Here is a 19846-nt window from a genome sequence, read left to right on the forward strand (position 1 = left end):
AAAGAGAGAGAGGGAGGGAGGGAGAGAGAGAGAGAGAGAGAGAGAGAGAGAGAGAGAGAGAGAGAGAAAGAATGAATCCCAAGAAGGCTCCTTGCTGTCAGCACAGAGCCCAATGTGGGGCTTTAAATCACAAACCGTGAGATCATCACCTGAGCCAAAGTCAGATGCTTAACGGACTGAGCCACCCAGGCGCCCCCTGCACTGCAGATTTTAAAGCTCCTAAGAGAGTAAACCTTAAAAGTCCGATCGCAAGACAACAATCCTGTTCTGTAACTATGTACAGATAACTACACTTATCGAGACTTACATTTCACAGTATATACAAATAGAGACGCATTCAACTAATAAGACGTTGTATGTCATTTATATCGCAATTAAAAAAGAAAGAAAACAGAGAAGAAAACGAGCAAAGGCCACGAAGAGACATCCCTCCCACAGATACCCGGGTGACAAATCGGTGACACATCGGCACACGGAACGATGTGCCACCAGACCGGCGGTCAGGAAAACACGATGAAGACCGCGGTCACGTTCCAATACACACCCGTCAGGATGGCTTAAAAAAAAAAAAAAAGTGACCACGCCAAACGGTGGTGACACGTGGAGAATCCAGACCAGTCACTCAGACGCTGCCGGCGGGGACGTGAAATGGCTCGCCCCCTCGGAAAAACAGCTCGACGCTAGGCACACAACACACGGCTGCCACACGACCTAGCAAAAGCACTCCCGCGCGTTCACCCCAGGGAAATGAGAACTCGTGTCCCCGAAACACCTACCCGGGCGTTCGGGCACGCCTGTGGCAGCTTCCCGCAGAACGGCCCCAAACTGGAAAAGAGCCAGGTGTCCTCCAATGTGTGAACAGTTAAACCGTGGTAGGTCCACACCGGGGAACGCTACTAAGCAATAAAAAGGAACCGACTGCCGACACGTGCAACAACCTAGTTAAGTCTGGAGAATTACACCGAGTGACAAAGCCAATTGTTGGAAGGTGGCAGAGTGTTTGATTCTGGTTCTATGACATCCTTGAAACGACACCTTATAAAGATGGAAGACATCTGGCGACTGCGAGGGTGAAGGTGGGGCCGGGGGTGCGAGGAAGGGGGTGTGGGTACGTGAGGGGGTCTTTGCGGTGACGCACTGTATCGACGTCAACGTCAGCGCTGGGCGGGGGCGGGGCGGCGGGTACTGGGTCCTGGGTACAGGAGGGCTCTAGCCTTTCTTGCAACTACATACGCGCCGGTGATCGTGGCCAAACAAGAAGCTCCACGGAGAAGACCAGCCTTGCACACAGTCCCCGAGGGGAGCTCGGGAGGCTCGGACACTTACCCGAAGCCCCAGCCGTCTACCGCACTTGCAAACACCACACCGCCCTGATCCGGAGAGAAGTAGAGCTGAGAATCGTCCGTGTCCTCCAAGCCAGCGCTCCAGTCATACACTTGCTCTCCTCGCTCAGAACCTGGATTCACTTGGGACTCAGTCTCTCTCTCTGCTCTCTCTTCTAGGACTTTCGAAGTAAAAAGAGCTCCCGTGAGCGCGTTAATCTAGGAGAGACGGTGAAAGGCGGAACGTCACTCGGAGGCGTAGGAGACGCGCGGTCGAGGATCAGCAGTCACGCTGGGCTCCCGGGAAGCACCCACGGGCGGAGGTGAGGCGCACAACAGTGACTAACTTACAGCCCTCTCCTTCCGAACCCAGCGAGACTAAACCGGAAGCTTCGGAAAGGTCACCTCTGTGACTGGGAATGTCACGCCGACACGAGGGGGCGGTATCTGCGGCCCGTCTCTAGCGCCGGGCCTGGCGTCACTAGGGACTCACGGTCCCTAGTGAGTTCACAGGCTAGTTCAGAGGCTGAGCCCCCGCTCCCCCGCCAGTTCTCACACCTGGACTTTTCTCCACTCTCGTCAGGCCCCCTTCCCGGCCACCAGTCCTCGACTCTTTCGCTCCCAAGCCACCACCTCATTTCCTACCGCAGAGAGAAAATGGAACATTTTATTCAGAAGTCCTGCAAGCTACCCTATTCCAACCTGCCAGCCCGTTCATGGCTGCAAACGCCACTGGCCCGGGGCCACGCCGGTCCGCCTCTACGAGGCACCGGATCCACTGACCCACTCTTCTGCGCCGCTCTGCTCTGATCGTCTCCTCCCTCCGGCCAAGAAATATTCTCAGTTGGCCTCCTCAGGGGTGCCCCACCGTCTTGAAAAAAGTTCAAAGCTTCACGCCTGGCACACGAGGGTCGCCATAATCTAAGCCCCAGATTCCTTCCGACTCCCACCTCCTGCCTCTGCCGCACGTGACCTCATTCTCCAGGTAGGACCAGCCATTCGCAGCGTATCGTGCTCTTTCTGGCGTTTACAACCTTGCACATCTCATCCCCTCTTTCCTAAAGGCCCCGGCCATATCCCCACCTTTTTCCATCTTGAAGCTTCTGCTGCCACTCTGCCTAACTCTCCCCGCTCCTGACCCAGTCTGGGTGTGGTGGCCCTCAAAACCACGCCTGGGGCTTCGCGTGGTCTCCAAAGTTCTCCTTAAAGCCTCCCCACGGCTGTGAGATCTTCGAAAATAGGGATTCTGACCCGTAGTCACATTCGCACCCCTATCACACAAAGGACGTCCCAGAATTCACTGTTCAACACGCAGCTATGTAAATGTCGGCTGGGGAAATAAATGAATGACTGGGTAAAATGTTATCGAAAAATAGATGCTAAAAAAAACAAAAACAAAAACAAAAAAAAAAAAAAGAAAAGCCTCCTAATATTGCTTCAGTTTGGAACCAAACTACAAGATTTTAAAGGACAGCTCTAATCCTATCATCCACTCTTTTGTACCCGAGGATGCCTCCAGGAGACGGAGGGGCTCCCGAGGGGAGGCGTGTCCCGTGTCCTCTGTTGCAGCACGAGGACTCCAACACAAGGGGATCTCAGGTGGAAACGCTGCGTGAAAGTGAAGTTCTGTGGCAACGCGTTATTCCCAACTTATCAACTTCCTTACAACTCTTCTTCGAGCCCCGAGTTTTAAAATATGGAAGGGAAGGATGAAATACCTGTTCTAGAATATTCTTGAGGTGAGAATAGGCCTCCTGGGGGGTGAATTTCAGCTCCACTATCAGGCGATCTATCTTGTTAATCACTAAAACCGGACGGATGTTCTCAAGCCAGGCTTGTCGCAGAACAGCTTGTGTCTGGTGAAAACAGAAAAGAAAATGTGAAACTCACGATTCGAAATAATTAAAGCACCTTAAAAGACCCTGATTAACAATCAGCTCATTTGCATACTCCTTTATCACAACTCAGACAACACCGTTCACACAGGAGCGCTCACTAAGCACGTAGCACGGACTCTGGTGTCTGTGACACAGAAGGAAAGAGCTACAGACAAGAAACGGTCTTTGCCTTTGCGGAACTGACAAGTTATTTAAGAAGGGTAAGTTGTGCAGAAAATAGCAGAGTTTGGTGGAATCACACACACACACACACACACACACACACACACACACACACACACACACTTTTCTGAACAACTAGAAAACAAATGCTCATGTTGCCAACACACAGGCCCCCAAAAACAGAGCCTTCCCCCAGAAGGCCCACGCACACCTCCCTGCCCACCATCCCCTCTCAGAGCAAACCGCTGCTCTGCTATTCTGAAGTCAGGTGCATTAACACCACTATCCTTTCAGGACAGAGACGAAGGCTCTGTCTCGCAAGTCGGGGGACCTGAGCCCTCAGGGCTCGGAGGGGAAGCAACAGGACAATTACGGCACAACTTCTTGCAATTATCAAATCTCCTCCATCTGAGTAATTTAAACCTTTTATTATCCTTTTTTAAAAATATTGGGGTGCCTGGATGGCTCAGTCGGTTAAGCGTCTGACTTGGGCTCAGGTCACGATCTCACGGTCTGTGAGTTCGAGCCCCGTGTTGGGCTCTGTGCTGATGGCTCAGAGCCTGGAGCCTCCTTGGATTCTGTGTCTCCCTCTCTCCGCCCCTCCCCTGTTTGCACACTGTCTCAAAAATAATAAACTTAAAAAAAATTTTTTTTTTAATTTTTTTTTAATGTTTTATTTATTTTTGTGACAGACAGAGACAGAGCATGAGCAGGGGAGGGGCAGAGAGAGAGGGAGACACAGAATCCAAAGCAGGCTCCAGGCTCTGAGCCGTCAGCACAGGGCCCAACGGGGGCTTGAACTCACAGACCGCGAGATCATGACCTGAGCCGAAGTTGGACGCTCAACCGACTGAGCCACCCAGGCGCCCCAAAATTTTTTTAATAGTAAAACGTACGAGGGTATGTTAAGAAGTAGGATACAAAGGTGACGGCGTTTTATAAGATAAAATGTAAGGCCTCCAAACAAGGCCTTATAAGAACCGAGCCTGGAGAGCTACCATAAAGGCCAGGTGTCCCACCACACACCCCCTCCTTTCCCACTGAGGCGGGGGGAGAGGGAGGGGACGGGGGGGGGGGGGGAGGTGGCGGGGGTGGAACCACAGCCCAAGAAGCCCACAGAAGAGAATCTCACGCGGGGGACAGCTGGATTGGCCTCTTGCCATCGACGACCTCTCATGAGAATCCTCCTCAAGTTCAACACCCCCAGACTTGGCCGGATCCTCTCTGAGAGGCCAAGTACTGAAAGTGACGGTCATCATCACTATGATCCCTTCAAGGTGTGGGTGACTGACTCCATCACAGAACGTTCTCGAATGAAACGTACAGCCAGCTTTCCGTCAGCAGAATGTCCAGAATGGCACAGAGCCATCTGTGCGGAGTCCCTCCCCCCCGTCCCCGCCCTCCTCACCCAGTGACAGATCCCCACATCAGGACCTCCTACCTGTGGGCAGACTCCTTCCACAGCATCGACCACGATGATGCAGCCGTCACACACGCGCACGGCCGTGGACACCTCGGAGGAGAAGTCCACGTGTCCTGGAGAGTCTATGAGGTTAATCAGGTAGTCCTCACCACCTACAACAGAGCCAGAAAACACACATTTTCTGTCGTGCGGGCACACAGCGCTCCCTCCCAGGCATTCACAATGAGAAAGGGGCTGGGAGACATAATAGAGCTAAAGAAGCCAAACAGGTCGACCCACCACCGTCGCCCCGACGTGGGGGTTCCCACCGATGGACCTCCAACCCCGAGGGGCATCTCTCCCTAACGTTGCCGGACTTCATTCTTCTAGAAGGGACCACTTACTAATGGCTTCTGTGAGCCAGGCACTGTGCTAGACGTGCCTTGGGACGCGCAATCCCACGTTACCGAACCCTCAGCAGGGCCCCGTGAGGTGAACATTACCACATTCGCTCTACAGGTTGGAAGTGGAGACCGGCAGAAGACAACGCCTGGGTGTAAAAGCTGGTCAAGAGGGGCCCAAACAGGAAATGCCGACTCAAAAAGACACAAAGCACGTGGCCACTGCTTCCCTACAAGCTCGCAGAGAGCAGGGTGTGAATCTGAGACTTAGACACGCAAATCCGGGGAGTCACTATGCGTCGAGCGGCGTGCTACGTGCCGCATGCACATGCGGATCACCCCCTTGAGGCCTCACAAGGAAGACCATTCAGCTTTTAGGAGGGTGATGACCATGCGATTTGTCCCAAGCCCTGAAAGTCCCTGTTCTATCAAACCCCAAGTCAGTCCCACATCCCATTAACATCCCTAAGTCAGTGCCAGACAGGCCAGGACGATGAGTCACCCCAGGGCACAGACATGTCACGCCAGATCACAATTAGAGAAACCACCGGCTCCAGAACCACTCCGGAACCCAAGGGTCAGACTTACACCTGGAAGGCCATTTAGACCCGTTTCCCCCCCATCCAGCTGGAACACCCTGACGACGTGCCTTGCGCCCCAGGGGACGGGGCTAAGAGTGACCACCACCACAAGGGGCACAGCCAGGGCCTATGTCCTTGGACTCTCAGGGCCTGGCTCCGCCCCAAGCATTCTACACACACTGTCCTGCGTTTACCAGCCCCCCGCCCTTTGAGGTTGTCGCTACCACGAGTGACACAGAGCGGGAAACTCGGGCACAGAAGAGCTAAGCGTCCTTCTCAAGGACTTCTAGGTAGAATGCAATCCAAGGTAAACCACCTGAGATCAAAGAGTTTCAAATGGTCGTGTGGCAGTTAAACCTGGCAGACTCCAAACACATACTTTAACCACCCCACTCAGGACGGCACCAAGTTCATCTCTCCTGCCCAGACTCCACCGGTCGGGGACTTCTGAGCACCGGGTTAAGGACTCCAAGGTGCACTGGGGCTCGGTGGGAGAGACCGCCATCAAGCAACAGGCTGCTTCTTCCACATCCCCACCCGCAACGTGTTCCCGGTCTTCTCGTGCAAATTGCTTTACACGGATTTCTGGCTCCGCTGCCCCCACCGGGGAGGGCTCCAAGCAGACAGAGGACCTGGACAGCTCCAAAGAAGACCAAAGCTGTCAAAGACCCCGGGCCCTGGGGCAGTGGCCCCCGGGCCTCAGTGGGGCCTTACTGTCAGGACTCACAGCACCCTCTGGGATAAGCCCATGCCCTCTACAGAATAAGCCAGAGGAAAATGAGCAGCGGCAAGGGAGTCCAGGGTCCTATCAGCTCCCGTCACGTGAAACAGAAGCCGTGAGACGCCTAGAATCTCTCTGCATTGTCCTAGCCTAACCTTTCATTCCCTAGATAAGCACGCCCCCAAAGGGAGGAGAGGTACCCAAGGTCACTGAGTAGCTGGCCAGAAACACGCCGAGGTCTGTCTGACACGGAGGTCTTGACTCCTTTATGTTGTGCAGCTGGGGAACCCTGGCTCGTTCATTTGGATGAACTCCAGACTCCAGTGTGGGACAACCGTAAGCACCTTGAAGCCCGGGAATACCCGGACCGGATCCAGAACTTGCAGAGACCGTGTCTGCTGTCAGGTTCTTTACAGAATTTAAAAATGCACTCCCAGAGAAACCTCGGGCTTCCTTCCTCGGGCTCTTGCCTTTTACTGGGGTTACAGAACTTCGAGGTAACACCCAGAAAAAACAAACATACCTATCTATCTAGCCATCTGTCTATACTCCTCTAATGAGGCATCTAAATCCAGACCCCCTGAAACTCACTCAGGGACAGCAAGTCCAGATCTAGAAAGCAACAGAAAGCTAGGGATACACCAAGTGTTTTCACTTGCATACGTGGGAAAAAGAGTGCGTGATCAAAACCCTTTGGGAAATGCAGTGGCGGGGTGGAGGGGTGAGGAAGAGGCTCACCACGCACATACACCCTAGTAAAGGCTCGAGAAGCCCTGTAACACAGAAGCCTGTCCGACCTCCCCAGTGTGTCTGATGGGGGAAGACCAGCGCCCTTCTCAGTCACATGGCTGACGAGTGCCGAGCTCAGCACAGGGCCGGTCTCTGACTCGCAACGACTATTTTCATCTTAACTCTTTCCAAATACCTTCAAACTCAATGTCAAAAGTAGGGAAAAGAAATCCAATGTCCCTCAGAGGGGGAAGGAAGCCTGTAAGCACAATTAGTCCACTGTCTTCAGCCACACTGTGCCTCCCTGACTTGTTTCCCTGAGCAGAAAAGGGGCAGAGAGAGGGACACACAGAATCCGAAGCAGGCCCCAGGCTCCGAGCTGTCAGCACAGAGCCCGACGCGGGGCTCGAACTCATGGAATGTGGTATCATGACCTGAGCTGAAGTCAGATGCCCGACTGAGCCACCCAGGCACCCCCTAAATGATCTTTCTGATTTGTCCCTCACTCCTGAAGCTGTGCACAGGACGGACTCCTGCTAAAGCATTAAACCATCCATCCCAGGCCTTCCAAAATATGCTCCTTCATTTCAGGCACTGGTCTAATCAGCAGAGCACCAATCTTTTTTTTTTTTTTTTTATGTTCCAGGCAACTGGGGAAAAGAAAAAGTTGGAAGACCTGAAGTTAATCATGGGAGGCACCTTCCACAAAATTTCTTCCATTAGGGAGTTATGGGAAAATAATGTCTCCCTTGCCCGTGAGTCCTCCAGTTTTAAAGCACCACGGATCATCGTTTCATTTGAAGATGCACATCTGTCACGAGCACCTGCCAAAGATCCCTGCGAAGAGGGAAACTTCCCGTAAGGTCACATTCAATCCCCAAAACACTGGAGATGTTCGCCAACACGCACACGGAAAGCTGAGGAGAGAAAACGTGCTTCAAACGAAGGAAGAGACACACTCCTCTCGTGGACGATGATGTGCGCATCACACAGGCGTCTTTATGCCCCAGCACACCGGGAGAATGCCACTTCCCACAACAGAAGTGTCGGGGATACAGGCAGAACCGGGGCCATGAGACCGTGTTTCTGAGGACATCGCCTAGAACACGGAACATTCACGGACATGAATTTACCCCAACTATATGGCAGCCACAGGCTTCCACAGGAGATCCCACTGTCGTCCCTTTTTATATCTTAAATTAAGGTATAAAATCATGTAAGATCAACCGAGATGGCTTATTTCACGGAACCACGCGATGCATTTTCTCTCCCATCTGCTGACACAGGGAACAGGTCCCAGCAGGAGAACTGAGCGTGTGCTCATGAGAAGGCTGTTACAGGAAGAGATCATGGGTGGTTGACCCCGCCAGCAAAAATGTCAAACGTGAGGTGGTTTAGGGAGGAGGGAGGAAACAGTGATCCACACGCAACCCTGAATGGCCGACAAATGAGTCTTCTTGCCGCACGGCCCATCCCGAAGTCCTCTCCAGACTCCTCCCAGCACGAAACAGGTCAGACCACACGTGGGCCTCCCCTGGCTACGCTTTACCTCACCGGCCCTGGGCTCTGCGTGTGCCCACCGACACCGCAGCTCAGTCCGTGGCCACATCCTGAACTGACATCACGGAGAGCTTCTCCGCCTTTGAAACCCTGCTGCGTGGGGAGTAAATCTAGTAACGACACGTCCACGCCGTCTTGATTCGTCCATCACTGGCATTTTCGCTCAAAAGGATGTATGAGTAGGAACCAGGATAAAGAAGCCTTGCGTAAGAAAAAGGTCGACGTTCGTTTCTCGGAACCTACGTGAGGGTTCCAAACTTGGCAACTTGCTTGGAATCTGTTTACTTCACCCTGGAGGGAAGGTCAGGGACCACGGCCTCTTACTCAATTCTACTGGTCGTATGTGCCATGAATAAGGTGCGGGTCCCAGGATCAAGAAGCTGAGTGACAGCAGCACACCTTTGACCAGGACAGCACAGGGGACATGGGGCTAGAAGGGTGTATGAACGTCATCTTTCTAAAGATGAGGCAGCCCTGAGCATCCTTAGAAGCAGAGAAGATGAAGTTACAGGAGAGAAGACACTCCATAGGACACAAGTCCAGAGCACGGCCCTTTCATGGTAACAGGAGAAGAGTCAGCAAAGATACTAATACCGTTACATTTTGGGGCACCTGGGTGGCTCAGTCGGTTGAGCGTCCAACTTCGGCTCAGGTCATGATCTCGTGGTCTGTGGGTTCAAGCCCTGCGTCAGGTTCTGTGCTGACAGCTCAGAGCCTGGAGCCTGCTTCAGATTCTGTGTCTGTCTCTCTCTGTCTCTCTCTCTCAAAAATAAATAAACATTAAAAAAAAAAAAAACCAAACTACTACCATTACGTTTTGAGGTGTGGCAAATTTCAGCTGGCAAGCAGCTGAATCTTTTCCATTTGTGGGACCCAGCAGGTAAGGATACCAGCTGAGGTTGAGGGAGGGGAAGGGAAGTGGGCGGGGGTCCAGAAGGAGGTTCAAATGGCCCGCTGGAGAGAACGCACGAGACCCGGCAGAGGAGAGAGGGAAGTGCCACAGCCCCGCGGACCGGCCGGGACCCCAGCCGGGATGGGAGGAAAAGGTGTAGAGCTGGCTGTGTCAAGGATCAGAGTTTTGCCAGGAGAAATAAGACCGAAGGCCAAGGGAGCAAAGACACCAAGGACCTTGGAGAGACTGCCGGCAGAATGACAAATCCGGGCTGTCAGAGGCCGGGAGTGAGTGAAGGGCACTCGTGAACATCATCAAGTCAGAGAACGGGTGCTTGACCACACAGGTGAGAGCGGGAGAGAATCAGGACTGGGGGCAAGGGAGCCTTCGATCCTGAAACGTCACCATGGGCAGTTCCAGGCAAGGCTACAATCTAGAAAGGAGCCCCGACAGCGAGCGGGTGGAGAAGCAGGAGCCCACGCTGCCGGAGACGCCACTGTCGGGCACGGTGAAGGCGAACTTGGCAGATTTGGGTAAAAAGGGAAATTATGAGCCAGGCCCCAAAGTCACTAACAAGCAGGCACCGTCATCAGGAGCCGACTGGGACAAGAAAGACGAGAGCAGTTAGACGGGATGAGTCTCAAAAGAGATGGAGTGTTAAAACAAGGCTGCAAGAATTAAGCTTTGACCTAGGACCAGGGAACGAAGAGAATGGCAACCCCGCGTCCACCCCAGACACAGATGCGGGAGGAAGGAGCAGCGTTCACCGGAAAGAAGGACAGGCAGAGCGGTGTCCTGGGAAAACAGCCTGGAGGCGGCGGAGAGAATGGCAACGACAAGACGGCAAGGAGGCAGGGGTGCCGGTTTCCCTTGGAAGGTCTGCAGAGTGTAAGTTTCGGGAAGGAGAGGAGCGGAGGGAGGCTGACGGAGGGCGGTAGAGCCACAGAAACGTGGGGAAGAGACGCTGGAGAGGCTTCCATCGAGGGCAGTGACCGAGCGCAGCGGGCACGTGGTTGACGCTGGCCCCAGACATCTGTACGTAGCCCCCGCGATCCCTTGTGGACGGGAGCCGCCGGCCTCGGGAGCCGCCGGCCACGGTCTGCACGGACCCGCCTCGTCCAGACCCGGGCCCAGCTGAGCGAGCTGGCGGTGTAAGCACGTGGTTCCCAGGACCACTGCCCCATGCCAGCCACTCTCTCCCCGGGAAAGTTCCTGAAACTCCACGAACTCCACTCGCTACGCATGTAAAATGAGGGCAGTACGCGTCTCCGGAGCCACCGTGACGATCACACAAAATCCCGTATCTGAGGCTCCCGGCCCAGGATCCCACGCACCCATTTTCTTACCCCTGCCACCAACGGAATGCTTCACAAAGAAAAGCGTTATCTTAAGAGGAAAATGTTTGACCTGCGGTCAAACAAGGGACAACGGAGCCCGTCCCTCCCAGCCTCCGTCCCACAACTAGGACAACCATCGGGACTGTGGGTTATTGTTCACATTTCCGGAAGGAAAGGGAAGCTACTGCGTCTGAGTGAGAAGAACCTTCTGGTGCATGCTGGCCTCGTGTGAATGTGGGTGGCACGAGTCCCCTGGCCTGGTCTCTGGAGATTAAGAGCAGGTGAGCCCGCACAACGCCCTCCCTATTCTTGGCCTCCAAGCCACACGTGGCTGCCTCCCGGCTGGATCCGGAAAGTCCCACCAAACCAGGTAGTTAGCTAGCGTATGCCTCACATTAGAAACAGAAAGCCTAAGAATTAAAGTCCACTACAATTTGTTCTACATGGTGTTTAAAAAAATTTTAAGTTGCCAGTAGTTTAAAAATTGGAAGATTTTACCAAAATCTCAATGCCACCTTTTCTTGAAAAAGATTCCCACAGAGCATCAGTTGCTGCGGCTGAATGGCATCCGTCCCCGCCTGGAGGTTACGGGGTATTTCACGGGTGGGTACAATTCACTCTCTAGCCCTTAATGGGCCTACGCGGATGGCCTCGCTCACGTAGAGGTGTCCGCACCAACACCACATCAAGAACCAGGAATACGGTGATAATCACATCTGTCTGGTACTGTAGTTAGTAGTTCATTATTTGGGGGGGAAATTTAGTTAGAGACCTCACAGCCTGCATGTGCATATATGCACGCAGGCACACACACACGAGTACGGCTGGATTAGACGTAAAATTTGAAAACATAACATGGTAAAACTGGAGTGATTTTTATTTCATTCGGGTGTTTCATAATGCATAGAATTTTCTATAATACACACAAATGTGAAACGCGTAAATTTATTTAGAATTTTCTTTTTAAAGTTTATCATTCTGAGAGAGCGAGCGAGAGAGAGCACAGAGGAGGGGCAGAGACAGAGGGAGAGAGAGAGAATCCCAAGCAGGCTCTGCACTGTCAGCACAAAGCCCCACTCGGGGCTCGATCCCACAAACTATGAGATCATGACCTGAGCACAGATCAGTGGTCGGAGGCTTAACCAACTGAGCCACCCAGGCACCCCAATTTATTTAGAATTTTTAAAAAGATGAACTAGAATGAACACTTCATTTCAGAAGTTCTAGGACAGCAATAGTTATGAACCGGTGTAAAGAATGGCTATAGAACAGAAATGAAAGCAAAAATGCCTTGAGACTCTTCAAAGAACAGTCCATGAATTTCAAATTATCTGACCCACTTCAAGACATCTCTCCCATCTTTATCTGAACTCTAGGCTAAACGACTCAAAGGAATTACATCCCCTTGGAATTTTTTTTATAGAAAGTACGTTGCCAGGAGTATGTCCTAACTCTTGACCGGGTAAATGTACGACATCCCTGTGGGAAGGACACAGAGAGAGGTACAAAACAGGAAAATAACAAGGTTTAACAACATGGTCCCGACCCTTGAAGCAAACTTTGGTGACAAAGGTAAAGACAGGAGGCTCCATCTTCTTCTCAAGGAAGAATTGGGTCCCGGGAGGACGATATAGAAGGTGATACTGTATCACCTTCTAGAACATGCTTGGGTTTTCAACAGCATTTCTAATACATGCCTGGGTTTTATAAGCCTATTTATTTACTTTAAACTAGAAAAATACTCTTTTGATCCAAATAAGGATTTGAAAAAATTTCTGAAAGCCGGTTAGATCAAGTGTCAGAACCAGAAAGCACTTAGAAAAGAATCTCTGTGCTAAATGTTAATTAAGAGGTTATTTGGAGGGGGGCAGGAAGAAGGGGCAGACACAGGAAACAAAAACCACCCGTGGAGTTTCTTCACCATCAGGTTTCCCTCCTCCGGGAGGAGGTCCCCCTCGGATGGCCCCACGTTCGCGGCAGGAACACCCTCTTGCAGAGAATCAGGACTGAGACGCAGATAGGAGCGTATCTCGTGTCTGAGGTGTCTGAGGGCACGTGCCCCACTCTTTGTACGTGTGGAGAGGAGACTGCGCACCAGCCGTCAGGTGTGACAAATGTCTACGCCAGAGCCCCCGCCAGGCAGTCACGCTCCCAGAGACACAGCTGACACCTTAGGACTCCGCACTCCCATCGGCACTAGTCAGACTAGGAGGCGGCCGTCCGACCCGCGGGCGGCCCATCCACAGGTGCCACCTCTGCCCGGGCCTGGCAGAACAGATAAGCCCGGCCACATCTTGCTCCTGAGAATTTCCTGAGGTTTTCGGTTTTCAGGAACATTTCTCCAATGTCACAGCACACACATTCTTTCAATAAGCCGACCCTCCGCAGCACATGCGGGCTTAAGCCTCGGTTCTGTGTGGTCAAGGGAGCGCATCTAAAACAGTCTGGGAGTGAGGCGCCCAAGGTCAGAGCTGAACAAAACGCAGGGCAGACCATTCAACCTCCAGGGCCCTAGAGCCGGGCTCCTCCGGCGCTAAACCAGAGAGACCAGTGCACTGGAATGGGCGAGTGGTATCGATAGAAAGTAAACCGTGATGCTTGCAAAAGGGGGTGGAGGACCTGGAGACAGAATCCAGAAGCTGACCCTAGAGGAATCATCCAACAAAGAGAGACTAACGGTCTGAGTGTGGAAAAAGGCAGGCTGCAAAGCTCGTGAGGTCTATAAAAATAAGGGGAGGTGGCAAATAAACGGAGCGCTGCCCCACTGGCTGGCTCACAGAATGAGGACATACCTTTTAAAACGTGAGAGGTAGTTTTAAAAACATAAGGCATTACTTTAAATATTAAACATGTGGAATTCACCAAGAATACCCAAGAGCTTCAAGGCTGGTTTAGCACGAAAATATTTTAAAGACCGGCGTCAAAGACAATACAGTCACACCTCCCAGAATATTCCTGGGAGTCAGTGTCAGACATAGAACACTGCGGAAGACGAACCACAGATCCATTAGGGAAATGAAACAGAACTTTATTATTTTCTTCTAATTAAAAAAATACACATTTTGTGTAAAATTTCCAAATGGTACAAAAGTAAATGTTTTGAAAACTAAGTTTCACATAACGCGGATACTGGCGTTAAGGCTTCGGTACGTGGCCTTCCAGACACCTTGATCTGCACACTCAGTATTTTATTCCCAAAACACACTCCCATCTTACACATATTTACTCTGCAACTTGCTTTTGTCAACACATTTTTTTCTACATGATAACATACAGATCAAACAGTGGTTTGAACAGCTGCGTGCGTTTCACAGCACGGATGTATCAGTTTACTTGGCCATTTTCCAAAGGCAGACACGAAGGTTGTCGGCATTATTTTTACTAACACAGGCTTTTTGGTGAGTATTCACACATATGTCACATACTTGTATGACTACTCCTGTCACATCAGTTCTGCAAGTGTTACTGTCAAAACGACATCCTGATTTAGGGGAGAGCAAACTGTGACGAACGTGGCAACCCGAGTGAGGAAGATTCTAAAGCCAGTACTGAGGCCACAGGACAGAAGAAGGATCCAGCCAGGAATGGAAGGCTAAGGCCTTGCGACCCTCCTGGTGGAGAAATCCGTACGATCACCTGGGGGGACGTGGGCAGGTGGGAACTGCCAGCTCTTCACCCTCAGGCCGGTCAGAGGTCCCCATCTGCATCCGAGTCTGGACAGCCTGACTCTGGCATCAGATCATCAGAGGCCAGAAGGAAATTTGCGGAGTACAGAGCATGGAAACGGAAGCGTACACTTAATCCGGAAACAGAAAGGAGGACACTGAAGAGACAAACTATTTTTCTTTAAAACACAGACTGATTTACCTTTGGCATAATGCAGGGAAATGGCACTCGACTTCATAGTGATCCCTCGAACCTGTTCGTCTTCTCTGCTGTCCATGTACCTTAACTGTAAAATGCAACATACGCATCCTTACTTCCCAGTGAAATGTTGACACTAAGACGGTCTGAGCTGGACTTTTGCTTTAAACACATCATTTTTAAACTAAAAGCCCTTCGTAGTTTTTTAACGTGGGGAGGGGGTGAGGAAGGTAGGCTGCCAAGGGAAGAGAGCGGACGCCCCGAGAGACAGCACCACGTTCCGCACACATGCCGGTTCCGCACGCCCTCCCCGGCATGTAGCACGCGGGGGCCGGTCGTTCTCTCCCTGCTCCTAGGCTGTCTGACGAAGTCTGAGCAAACACTGAAACCGAAGATCTCTAGAAGCATCAGGAGCCTTCACTCCTTTTTCCATCATCAATGATAAATACTGACAAATGATGATAAATGATTATTTTTTTAATTTACATCTCTCCGACTGTCAGTGGGGTTGAGTATCCTAGTTTGCCACACTGGCCATGTGGCATTCCTCTTCTGGGAGTTTCCTGTTCAAGATTTTTGTCCATCTTTTTAATGGTTATATTACAGATTTGTTCTGTTCCGGATAGAAGCTATTTACAGTCCCTGAATATTAGACCTTTGTCAATTATGTGTTATTACTATTTTCTCCCACTTACCAGGCTTGTCTTCTCACTCTTTTTATGGCATTTCCTGACGAACAGATGTTCTTAGTTGCAATGTACTTGAGTTGATCAAACCTACATAACGGGACGTACTTCTTCGTCTCAGTGACGAAACCTTCTCTTGAGGTCACAGAAGTACTTTCCTATATTCTTTTCCCAAGTTTTATAATTTTGCTTCTCACATACGACTGTTTCAATTACATGCTGATTTCTGTGTGCGGTGTGAAGAAGTCCAATTTTATTTATTTTCCACGCAGATAACCAACTGTCCGAGGACAATGCGTGGAGAGGCTCGTCTCTTCCCTACAGATCGGAAATGCCAGCTCTGTGATCAACTCCACTGATCATATCCTCAACTCACTGGGGGAAGGAACTGCTCTGTTTTTCTACTGCGAGTAACTTACACTCGCAGCTAGAAACGAAGATCTCTTTAATTTCATTTCCTAAGACACTATTTTCATCATGACCCTCAGACTCCAGCTGCCTTCAAGTTCTTCCGGAATCCGGCATTCTCTCCACCAGGACTTTTCCTCTCCCGGGGCCTCCAGGCAAATGCTCCCCCGAATCGAGGACAGCACCCAAATCAGCCCCGATCCCCTTTGTCCACTGTGCTCCCCCACATGCCGGCGTCTCCCCAAACCACACACTCGTCCTCCACAGAACCTCGCGCTCTGTGAGAGCTTCCACAGCTGGGCCAGCCGTCACCGGACTTGTTACAAAAACTCGTTTCTGCATTTAGGACATATTACTATACAGCAACATAAAACACCTTTCTCAACACGTATATTATCTTGCTAAATAGACGAGCAGCTTCTCAGACACATAAACTGGGCTTTGCACTCTTCCTGGATGTCTACGAATACATCACACCTCGGACAGCTGCTACCTACTGAAAGGCAACAAGACTTCATCGAATGCAACTACTTACCTTGCCTGCCAAGCGGCTGGAGATGATCCCATTGCTAGATATAAGACAGTCGGCCAGAGTAGTTTTTCCTGTTAAAATAACAATAGTAATTCAAATCTATTTCTTTTCCTAAAGAGGAAGGGTGATGTATCGTATCTACAGAATTAATTTCTGACCTTAAGAACTGGTTAAGCCAAGATTTCCCAGTTACCGGTACTGAGTGAAGTGAAGACATAATAAGCATTTCAAAGAGTTTGTCTGCACGGAGTGTCACCTGGAAGGACACAGACCCTAACGCTCCAGAGGGCTGGAAATCTGTAGCTCCAACCCGTGGATCTCATCGCCCTCCCCCGAAAAGTCATCGAGCAACTTTTTTTTAACTGAAGCATAACCGACAGAGTAAAATGCAGACTCTTCAGTGACGAGACACACCACCATGCCGGCGACAAGAGAGAACGTGTGACGCGCAGCATCCACGTGGCTCCTAAACTCTGTCCTACGAGAACTCGATCAAGTATCGCTACATTCATCGTGTGACCGCCCTAACGGCCACGCCACAAACTGAAGCTCTCGGTGGCCAGAACAACACGACGGCAGAAGACTCACGTCCGTCTCTGGACGGTCCACGGCATACGACGTCACCAAGGGACAACAATATAACCTGCCACATGTCCCCAAGGATGGCCCGAGCTGGCACTTGCCAGTCAAACTGTCTTCGGGAAACACTTATGAGCAAAGCAATGCAAGAAGCTCACCCTTGCCTCCCGCGGAGGGCAAGCCTGCGGACGACATCGGCCACAGCGCAGCTACGACCGAGGCCACCCAGATCCGGGACGCACACCCCAGGGTCTCCTCCGGGGTAAAGTCTGGACTCGGGCACACACTGAGTTTCACGCGAGATTTTACAAAGACTACACAGTCTGAAGTGCAACAAACAGATAACTGTTTAAAGAATGCTGGGCTGAAGTGACAAACGGAGGGTCTTTTCTTAGGACAACCAAGTCCCTGGTACACTCTAAGAATTTTAGCAAAGCCACGGAATGGGTAACCGTACAAACCAGACAGCAGTCAGCGGGAGCACCTAAGAACACACGTGCCGCGTTCTCCGTGTGGCGCGTAAATACTGTGTGTTCGCACAGGCCTGGGGCGTCACTCCCCCGCCGTCCAGCGGGTACCACCCTAGGTCTGGCAGGCGATTTCCCCGAGGACGTCAGGTGCTGAGAAAGCACCGTGTTTCAGCACTTTGGCTGTATCCCTGGGACCACACACCACTGACCTGCCACGTGCTTTAATTCACGAAGCAAATACACAGACGTGGACACACACCCACACTTCGGTCAAAGCTCAGGTCCTCGCAATGGGGGCAGCATAACTACACAAACCCGTGGGCGGGCGTCACCCACGAAGCGACCCCACCAGCCCTTTCAGCTCCCGGGCTACTCCGCTGCGGCTGTTCCGCCCACAGCGACGGCCACCTAACGGACCTCTCTGCCTTCCATCCACACTGAACGCTCCCGCCGGACCAATCTTCCCACAGTGTTGATTACAACACCCCTGCTTTATTCTGCTCTCCCGGCGGCTCCCTGCTACCCAGCGGCAAACGTTAACCACCAGAGTCATGACAGGGCGTGCACCTGCCAAGGGTTCCTCGCCAGCGTCCCAGGTGACCCCCTCCGCCCCGTAAGGCAGGCACAGTCTTCCCGGTCTAGACGCTGCGTGCTGACGCTCCCCAGGGCGAGGTGACTTGAAAGGGAGTTCCGACCCCGGGCTGTCTCACTCCAGGGCGGGGTGGGGCTCACCCGGATCCCAGTCCTAGGTGGCACGAAGCGCTCTGTGAGCTACGGCCCAGGCGGCCTCGTCACGTTCCCCTCTCACCCCCTCACCACCACACCCACTCCTCTGAGCCGGCTGCGGCTACTGCAGGAGGAAGGGGTGCGAAAGGGAGAGCACGCTTAGCAGGAAGCAACGCGGTGGTGCAAGGACGGAATCTGTCAGCAGTGCACCATCATCCCCTAGCTACCTCTGCGCCGCCCGCGTCCTGCGCTTCGGTCACACGCGTTCCCTTCTCGCCTACTGACGCCGTCCCCACTTGGAACGTGCGTCCCCACCTGCCATCTTGAGTCCCCCTGCGAGGGTCACCTTTAACACCAACTACGCTGTGAAACCTCTTAACCCGTCCCTGCCCTCCCAGCCCTCCAGCTGTCCCGACCTGCGGAGTCCACCCTCTGCCCCTCACCTCGTGCTGCCTCGACCCCCAGATCTCCTCCAGGCCTCCACTGCTGCCCCAGTCACAAGTTTCTGCCCTTCCCACACAGGCAGCAAAACCCCTCAAATCTAGCAGACGTTCAAGAGACACCCGATGAGTCAAGCAGAATCACATCACACAGGCCCTGAGACACTGTGTCCAGACTATTTTTTAGATTACAAAGCCATTTCAAGAAAAAAACACAAAAAACAAAAACCACTTATTTCAACAACAACAACAAAACCTCAAGGTCTCATTTAAAAAAAACACACAATGAGGGGCGCCTGCCTGGGTGGCTCTGTTGGTTAAGCGTCCGATTTCGGCTCAGGTCATGATCTCGCGGTCCGTGAGTTCGAGCCCCGCGTCGGGCTCTGTGCTGACAGCTCAGAGCCTGGAGCCTGCTTGGGATTCTGGGTGTCCCTCTCTCTCTGCCCCTCCCCCGTTCATGCTCTGTCTCTCTCTGTCTCAAAAATAAATAAACGTTAAAAAATAAAAATAAAAATAAAATAAAATAAAAAAACCACACAATGAAATACACCCCACCGAAGAATGCTAATCACTAGTTCGCCCTGTTCATTTCAAACGCTTTTATGGCCGGCGCCGCGGACATCAACCTTCCAAAGGAATACTTGCTTCTCCGCAAGCGTCAGGCTCAACAGCCCACAGCGTCCTCTCCCGGCTCTGACACATATGCAGACACACCCCCCTAATGACTGAAAATAAGCCGTTCGGAAAGGAGTCTTACCATGGTCGACATGAGCCAGAATGCAGATATTCCTGATGTTAGCTGTGTTTTTCTGCAGCTGGATCATCTTATCCAGACTATTGAGCACCATGGTCCTTTCTTTCCTGGGACTAAAAATTAGGGATGTGTTACAAATGGCACATGGGCTAAACACCAAAGCCTCACATCCCCCCACCCCCACCCCCGTAATGTTGGGAACTGACAAGAGTTCCCAGGTCCCTTAACCCAGGCGCCCGGTGAACGCCTGTTGAAGGGATTCGCCCGGCCAGATCCAAGTCCACTCCGAGCCTCTGAGCGAAGGCCACAGCACGCCTGTGGGACGGAGGTGGCTCACCCTTCCGGGACTGGACCGCCGCGAGGAGTCACGCAGCTCGTCGGG

At 52.0% G+C, this 19846-nt stretch overlaps 1 protein-coding gene across 4 annotated transcripts in view; it reads right to left on the reverse strand.

Moving 5' to 3' along the window:
* The window catches only part of EFL1 (elongation factor like GTPase 1), a 122953-nt gene that overhangs the window by 102459 nt on the left and 648 nt on the right, over positions 1–19846 (reverse strand). For 2 of the 4 annotated variants that reach the window (XM_023254827.2, XM_045058727.1), the window contains exons 2-7: positions 19468–19577; positions 16499–16566; positions 14873–14957; positions 4824–4957; positions 3041–3178; positions 1327–1541 (exon numbers count right to left, since the gene is read on the reverse strand). In XM_023254827.2, the coding sequence (XP_023110595.2) occupies positions 1327–1541; positions 3041–3178; positions 4824–4957; positions 14873–14957; positions 16499–16566; positions 19468–19558 (731 nt within the window). In that variant the 5' untranslated portion in view covers positions 19559–19577. The remainder of the gene's footprint in view (positions 1–1326; positions 1542–3040; positions 3179–4823; positions 4958–14872; positions 14958–16498; positions 16567–19467; positions 19578–19846) is intronic. The other 2 variants (XM_023254828.2, XM_045058728.1) reach the window with 1 other exon arrangement.

This window comes from Felis catus, chromosome B3 (assembly GCF_018350175.1).
Source record: "Felis catus isolate Fca126 chromosome B3, F.catus_Fca126_mat1.0, whole genome shotgun sequence".
Classification (NCBI taxonomy): Eukaryota; Metazoa; Chordata; class Mammalia; order Carnivora; family Felidae; genus Felis; species Felis catus.